Source organism: Microtus ochrogaster, linkage group LG8 (genome assembly GCF_000317375.1).
Source record: "Microtus ochrogaster isolate Prairie Vole_2 linkage group LG8, MicOch1.0, whole genome shotgun sequence".
Taxonomy (NCBI): Eukaryota; Metazoa; Chordata; class Mammalia; order Rodentia; family Cricetidae; genus Microtus; species Microtus ochrogaster.
Genome location: NC_022033.1, coordinates 104,862 through 113,309, shown reverse-complemented (window position 1 = coordinate 113,309; position 8,448 = coordinate 104,862). Strand labels below are relative to the sequence as shown.

At 45.1% G+C, this 8,448-nt stretch overlaps 1 protein-coding gene across 3 annotated transcripts in view; it reads left to right on the top strand.

Annotated features, from left to right (window-relative positions):
- Myt1 (myelin transcription factor 1) overlaps window positions 1-8,448 on the top strand; it is a 62,624-nt gene that overhangs the window by 21,399 nt on the left and 32,777 nt on the right. For all 3 annotated transcript variants that reach the window (XM_026787150.1, XM_013352217.2, XM_026787151.1), the window contains exons 3-6: window positions 2,908-2,962; window positions 4,101-4,131; window positions 7,299-7,361; window positions 8,063-8,310. In XM_026787150.1, the coding sequence (XP_026642951.1) occupies window positions 2,908-2,962; window positions 4,101-4,131; window positions 7,299-7,361; window positions 8,063-8,310 (397 nt within the window). The remainder of the gene's footprint in view (window positions 1-2,907; window positions 2,963-4,100; window positions 4,132-7,298; window positions 7,362-8,062; window positions 8,311-8,448) is intronic.

Here is an 8,448-nt window from a genome sequence, read left to right as displayed (position 1 = left end):
CCTGCCTCTGCCTCCCGAGTGCTGGGATTAAAGGTGTGCGCCACCATCGCCTGGCCCAAGATTTCTTCTTAAAGACCAGATATTAGTTGTTGTTCTTTTTTCAGCTGTGTTGAGTTCTGAGTTTATTCCCCGGATAACCAGAACAAAGCCAGAAGTAATCTGTAGGTTTGGAGGCTGCTTGCTACATTTGCTATTTTGGTACTTGACTTTGAAAAGGTTCAACACAGGGAGCTCAGTTTGGCAACTGAGTATAAAAAGGGGCTAGTCATTGTGTTTAAAAAGAACTCGCATGACCGGTTTTGCCTTTATTAAAGCAATACAGAACGGATCAAAACAAAAAACAGCCTCCAGTGAGACTGCTTTTAAGAATAGTACCAAGCAATCAAGTTTAGTGCCTGGACGGTGACACAGTTCTCTCAGGCTAATGTAATAGCTATGACTGAATACAATGTGTTTGCATTTGGAAATTATTTTCTCCAATTTTCCTATACAAGGCAAAACTAATAAAATTTCAGAACTAAAATGTAGTATATCAGCAGTATGAAATTGATGTTAGAGAAACAGAGCAGATGTTGCTTGTGGAAAAGATACTAGGTCTCACAGTGAGCAAGATTATCTATCTCAACAAAGGGACCCTTTTACCCTCAAAGCAAGAGTCCATTGAGTTATTTGTGGGTTGTGCAAAAACTGGAGGTCCTGTTTGTTTGTGCTTGGAAGAAATAAAAGGTTTTTAAAAAATAAAACATGGGAAAATAGAAACACCTCACTACCTTCATACCAGTGATTTGCCCCCATAGGCAGGGACCACCCCTGTGTGGAGCAGGCAGGAGGTCTAGGGGTCTGTTGCCAGGCCAAATATCAGTGAGTCTGGGCAGTGCCGGACACAGTGCTTCCCTGAGCATGATAGCCTAATGGGTAAGGATAAGCCTCTAGGTAAGAGGTTTGTCTTCTGTAGTGCTTTGTAAATGAAAGTATGTGAATTGCCCACATATTTTGCCAGATGCCTCTACAGCAGCTACTACTGTTAGTTTCAAAAAATGAGAGGAAAATCGTCCCTTGGCATTGAGTTCACAAGTCATCCAGAGTCTGTAAACACATTTTCATCATATTAAAGAGCTTGCATTTCTCTCCTACAAGTTCAGGAGTTTCCCTCCTAAAATCAAAACTATGCACACTGAAGAGAACTTCTTATACATTGAATATTTGATGCGAGTAAATTTCAAAGAGAAGGTGCTCAGGACAATGAATGCCACAGCTGTTAGCTTCATCAATGGGAGCTCACAGTTTGCAAGCAATGCCCATTACACATCCCTGTAACCCTCTCTATTCTTTGCCCTTTGAATAATTTATCCGCAGGAAATCCAAATTGCCAAGGCATACTTTAATCTAGCAGAATGCCTGCCAATTTCCTTGGGAAAACTGACACAAAAAGCTATAGATTACATTTCAGCTGAACACAGGCATGGGGCAATCAGATGCATTGTGTGCCCTGCCTCAGAAGGCATTGTGAACAGGCTCAGTGCAATCGACATTTGAGGGCTCCTAGATGTAATGTCGTCCCTTTGACACCTGCTCCTCTCTTTACTTTAAATGTGAGCAATTGGTCCATAGGGAGCCTCTGCTTTAAAAATAGAAATTATAGAAATTGTCTCTGTTCTATGGGAAGGTTATAATAAACACATGACTTATAGCATTGTGCTCCACAGTCTGGAGCTGGCAGGTTGCATAGATTCCCCTGGTTTTAATTTTTATTCTTCAACAAATTACATAAAACACTGTATGCTAGGCTACTTTATAGAAAAGTTCACTTGTGACTTTCATCTGCCAACTCAGAAATTCTATTTTCTTTCTTTCTAATTGGTAAGGTAGAAGTTTGTCTTTTGCCATTCCCTTATTCCCTTCCTTCTGCAATCTCATTATATGTATCTCATTCACTTGCTTCCCCCCTTTGCTAAACCACTCACACAGAGTTTTGTTATCCTGGTGGTTTCTATGGTCTGGGACAGATGTTGATTTGCCTCTTATTTTTCCTGCCCATGGGGACAGGTAGAGAAGCCTGGACTGCCACTGTTCTGCTTGGGTGCACGCCTGCCCCTCCCAGTCCCGCTCTCTGTGAGAAGATTGTTTCCCAAATCACAGAGCTTGCCAGTATTTTATCTGTTCTTTCAGATTTGTTGTGGTGACACAGATGAGGGTCACCTGGGGACCTCATTCCCAGTAAGCTGTATCTATGTCTGTCACCTTCATAGTGGCTCTTCCCCGGTTCTCTCAAAGGATCATGTTGTAGGACGCAGCCCTATAGAGGCTTCTCTAGGTGAGTGAGGGCTTTAATGGACTTGGAAGTCCTTAGCAGGCCAGAGGATGTGTGGACCAGTGTTGCTCAGGCTACCAGTATCTACCCATATGACCCTAGTATATTAGAAACATGAAAACCTATGCCCAGTAAGAAGGAAATGTCCATGGAAGCCAGGCCCTGTATTATGCTAATTTGACCCAGTTCTGTCTTGGTTAGCAGCATGCTCTGTACCTCAGTACCTGCCTGACAAGGTGAGCAGTGGATGTTACTCCCTGTGCCAGGAGCCCCTTGTATTATTAAAAAAAAAAAAAAGCTATATACACGAGGCTGTGGCGTTTGTGGGCAGATAGAAACCTGAAACAGTGTGGATGGAGCACTATGAGGGACTAGGAAATATGATGAAATATCATTAAGCCTGATGGTCTCTACCCAGCAGAACCACCAACATTATCCCAACTTGCTTCTTTGGTCCCTTTCTTGTCATTCACAGATAATCTTCCTGCCATCATCAAAGCTTGAGTCAGAAAACGGACAGATGTCCCTGGTGGTTCTAGACATGGCAGGTGCCGGCTCTGGCTCTTCTTAACATTGTGGTTGTTTTTTCTTTGCAGATGAGCTTAGAAAGTGATGACAAGCGAGCCCGCACGCGGTCCAAGACCCTCCGAGGTAAGTGCCAACTCAGTCTGGCCTGGTCCCCATCCTTGGCAGCTGCTCTCTCTGAAGCTGTTGATATCATTGTACAACAGTTTTCCTCAGTAGTGCACATCCCACCATAAATGCTCAGCTTCCTGGTAGCCTTTGGTCCACTCTGGGCACCTGGGACTTTGGGGCTCTTCAGCTGTTTCCGGTGCAGTATTTAAGGGTTTTCTGAAGTCCCTTTCAGTGCATACAGACTTTCCTCAGGCACAAATGTGAGGACAAGTACAGTTCTATGGGAGTGGGAACAGCAGAGTTTAGTCAAGAGCCTGCTCAGTTTGGAAAGGAAAGACCTCTGGTCTTTGACCAGTATCCTCTTCCCCAGAGATCACTCACTGTTGGTGCTATTGGGGATTTGAAGGCTGTTGGGTGGACTTAACAGTGGGTGGAGGGGAGGGCCAAGGATTTGTTTATTCTATTAGGACTGAGCCTTGTCAGGTGGTGGTGGTGCATACCTTAATCCCAGCACTTGGAAGGTAGAGGCAGAGGCAGGATCTCTGTGAGTTCAAGGCCAGCCAGGTCTATCAAGAGCTGTTACACAGAGAAACCCTGCCTTGAAAAAAGCTGAAACAAGCCAAAACAGACAACAAACAAACAAACAAACAACAACAACAACAAAAGAGAATGAGCCTTGCTGTTTGGTCATCCTCCCAACCACCAACTTTCTCACTTGGAACTTCCTGTTGAGCCCAACAGGATTACATCACAGAGTATCCAGGAGCTTTGAGTATATAGAGCTGCCTATTCTGGTTGGATCCATGCACATCTTGTAGCTAGTGCCCATCACTGTGACAAGCCATGTTTCTAATGGTCCTGGTCTTTATCCAACTTGATCTGGTAGTTAATGAGTGATAACACCCTGGGCCCAAGGGTGGAGAGACAGAGAGACTATCAGGTCTTCTCTCTCTCTCTGTGTAGGGGTCCTAGAGCAAGCACTTTGCTGAGGGGGCAGCTCTCTCCACTGACTCAGGGCATCTTCTTGTAGGGCGGAAAAGGGTGGGCATCTTGTCCTTGGGAAGATCTCAGTCATTTCATTCAGCTTAGATGTTTAGGAAAACATGCTTCTAAAAATCTCTTACGTGTGTGTATTTCTGTTTCTCTTACCCAGGACCCCCAGAAACCACAGGGGCAGACCTCAGGTAAGAAAGTAGTTCTGTTTGCAAGATCATTACACACCATCTGCTGGCATGTAACCTTGGAGTTGTTATAAATTTTCCCACAAGCTCTTGTTTTCTCTGAGGAAACAGCTTCTCTCTGTGATATATCTTGTTATCTGCATCCAACTGGGCTCTTCTTCAGCTCCACTTTGGACCTACCACAGGTGACCCTCACACTGTTCTTCACTAGAATTTAGATTATCAACATGGTCCTCAAAACCAGCAACAAGGTGCTTTTGGTGACTTTTGCATACAGTGTCATTTATTTGTGTATCTACATGTTTTCTGTCCACAGTACCATGGTTTGAGAGAAGAATATCATGTATGTGCAAATCATGTAAAGTCATTTGAATACAGACCGGTATGTGGGAATTTTCATAGAGGATGTATCTATGCCTCTTTGGCTCCGAATTCCTAAGCTTGCAGCACTCTCATCCCTGGCCTACCCCGTAGTTTAGGCAGAGTTCTTAGAAGGACATTTGTTGTCTGGGAGGCTTAAGGATGGTTGTTACGAGGTTTTCTGAGGAACTTGGACTAGAATGAACAAGATCCAGAGAGGTCTCTTGCCCTCTATAAGTTTTCCTGTGTCCTGAATTTAACACTAGTTCTTAGGATAAGAACTATATTTAATGGTTTTCCTTCAACATTCTTGGAGGAAATGACATATACTCCAGCTTGTATTTTCGTGGAGTTCAGCATCCATTACAGAGCATCAGAGAGGTTCTCTTGAGGAGGGAGCTGGAAGAGGGCTGAGATCAATAGCTTAGAGACATATCAGTGGGCTTGTTAGGGTTGTACTAACGTACCCTGCAACTCAACCTTTATTTATGTGGGGTCCTTCCTCTTTGAACCAGTTCTTTCCCAGAGGACAGGTGAGCACAAGACTCCTAACCCTCATGGTTGGGGAGGAAGTCAATTCCTTTAAAAGGGGAGTAGTTAGAGCATGGTGCTCCAATCTGGGATTTAGATTGTCTCCAAAATTGGGTTCCTAGATGTCTGTGACTTGTGTTTGAACCCTTTAGAGCTGCATCTAAAATACCTATTGAGAGGTAGCCATTAGTCAGCCCTCGGCTCCTCACCTGTTCCATCTCCTTGGTCTCTGATCCTGGCTTTATTTACGTAGGATCCAAGACCAGACTTTAGGGTTTAGGGACTTTGCCTTTGAGTGCTTATGAGCACACACAAGCATCTATGTCTGCCTGTGAACTGCTATGATTGTCTAAGAGCACATATGAACACTTATGACTGTGTAAGGACAAATGGGCATTAAGTGTCAGAGGAAGGATCACTTTGACTTTGGCTTTTCTCCTGCTGTCTAGAGGACTCAGGAGGCCTGGAGTCCTTATCAATAACTTAACTTCTGCTCAGCCCTAGGAGTTAAAATGCATTAGTAGATGGTAGTGTACATGAATCCTCAGTGTGCTCTAAGTACTCATCCGTGCTCATAGATGGTCAAAGATTCTCACATATTCTTATAAGGGGGCATTGATGCTAATGTATACTCCTGGGTGCTCTTGTGTGCTCACAGATTATCCTAGGAGGCTCAAGACTGATGGATGCTTCCATTACAGTGTCTGGAGGTCCTGGCTGGATCTCATCTGCTTGATGTTTCCTGTTTCTATGCCTAAGGAGTATCTAGTTCTGTCTAGATGGCCTTGCCAGCTTCATGTACTTGGGCTCAGAGCTGGGTGGGAAGGTGCAGGCCTACCTGGTTGGGGACCTTTTCTGTACTTTCCTGAGTTGGGTACCAGAGTACCTTGGAGCAAGTGGGACAGGGACAGTGTCAGTGTCCCACAGGCCTACACAGCAGCTGTTGCCTAATTACCTATTTAACTAAGTGATTAATTGCCTAACTGGGACCTCAGCTTCAGATACCAGCACAAGAAATTGTGAAAATTCTTATAGATAGTTCTTAAGAAAGTGAAAGCAGACGTGAGCTGGTTTTTACAATGGGTTGGTCAGATGCAGCAATAATTTCCCATCTGGAAAATAAAATACCTTCTGCTTTTTCCTCCTGGAAACTATCAGGGCTATCCAGACAGAGGCGGACACCCTTCCATAGGTCCCAAGAGCCACTCCCTATCTGCCTCCTTTTGAAGACTTTGGGAAGATGCGCCACATTTTAGGAGAACCAATACTGACTCTAGATAAGAACTCTGGTCCACAATAGCAATTCTGTTAGAAATGTGTAGTCTCCACTTTGGGACAGGTTCTGCTCCCCCACAAAGGGCTGAGGTCTTAAACATTCCCCTACATGGCCTCACGGACCATCTCGCTGGTCTACAGTACCATGAATTAGTAGTGGCTTCTTGTACAGAACTCTGAGCTGTGGTGGACCCTCACCTCTCATACCACATAGAGTATTTGCCCTTATAGCTGTTCTAACCTGAGTATTCCTGTGGGCCTCTTGGTTGGGTGGTCTGGTCTGTGTTAATGCTCATGTTTAGAAGTTTTCACTGGTTTGGTAATGCGGATGGCTGGAGGTGAAGAACTCCAGAGGTTCTCACTTCTGTCCTCTTGTACTTACCATTCTGGAATGGGGCAGGGCCTGTCCTTCTCAGTACAGACAACAAGTTTTCTACCAGGTAGGATGGGCATCTATTAGAACATTAGCCCCTGACTTCCTTTCCTACGTGGAGACAGAGACCTACACCAGGCAGTGGGTACTGGGGCAGGGTCACTCCTACAAGCTGTGGTTCTGGTTTGGGCCACACAGTCTCCTTTCTCACTGACAGCCCCAGTCCTGCTTGGTAAAAAGGGAATACAAACTATAGGTCTGGATGCCAAGGCACGAGCACCAGTGATGAACATGGAGAAGTCCAAATTCCGTGCTGTGAACTTGGGCCAGACAAGCCATGAGAGAGGGGTACTTGTATCCCAAGTCTCCTGAATGCTGGTGGAAATTGGTGGAAGGTCTGTGATGGGAAAATGAAATCATCCAATAGATGCTTGAATCTTATATGTACAGATCTTTAATTAAACACATTCATAAAGTTATAACTATTCATTTGTTCAAATGGGCTGAGTTATTTCATTAATTTTTACTAAACTGCCATCTTGGGATGAGCCTTTTGGAGAGCCTTTCTTGCTCTTGAGGGTGAGACCCAGGTTTTAATACCTAAGGTGATCTCTTCTACTTTTCCCTCCAGCTGTCCTACCCCAGGGTGTACTGGTTCAGGACATGTTCGGGGAAAGTACTCCAGACATCGAAGGTAAGATCCACCAGTAGCCTCAAAGGTCCCCAGGAAGGAGGTTTGGGGTTCTCTTCCCAAATCTGGGTTCTTTTGTAGATTAAAAGCTTTCTGTTTTGTCTGTGACTGCTGAGGCCAGGCTGATCTGACCCTTCTAAGCTCTAGTGTCCTCCTACTGGTCTGTGCTCCTCTTGTACCTTCACTGAGGTGAGCCTGGCCAAGTGTGCCATGAGGGGTAGTAGATTACCTGTCCTTGGCACCTTTGTTTTTCCAGAGGGGCTACTTCAGGACTTGGGTATATCTGTATGGCAGAGCTGAAAGCAGATTTGTGCACATAGAGAGGTAGCATCAGCAACATCTGTCACTATAGTCATTCCCTGTGATCAGCTAGGTTTCCAAGGGAACATTCCTGGGTGGGTATAAGTGTGGAGGGCTGAAGGTGGAAGCTTGGAGGTACATGTGGGATGGTGGTTTGGTCTAAGGAATGGAATAGAGAGTAGCAGTCTAGGCTAGTGGGGCCTAAGTCCTCATTCCATTTGTAGACTTGGCTCACTGTAATATAATTTAAAACACAAACACTTTATTAGATGTAAAAATTTATATACATTAGCATTTGAGGCTTCCATCTGAGAATGGCTATAGAAGGAGGGACCCTTAGAATGTTCTCCTGAATGCCTCAGGGAACTGGCCTGGCTCTTGGCATCACCAATTTTCCCTTTCAGCTTACAGAGTTGCCCTCTGGCCAAGAAGAGAAAACTGGAGGATGCTGAGGCTGAGCACCTGGTATCCAAAAGGAAGTCACACCCTCTGAGGCTGGCTTTGGATGAAGGCTACCGAATGGACAGTGATGGCAGTGAGGATGCCGAGGTGAAGGACGCCTCTGTTTCGGATGAATCAGAAGGTCCCCTGGAGGAGGCGGAGGCTGAGATGTCAGGACAGGAGGAGATTCATCACCCCCAGCCAGCTGAAGGTACTATGTTGCTCTTTCTCTTTTGAATAAAGGCTGCTTAGTGTGGCCCTGGAGAATTGCAGCCTGCAGCGGGAGGGGGTAGGGGAAGCTCAACTCAGTGCAGAAAGCTGTCTTGAGAACAAGGAATGTCTTGTCTTG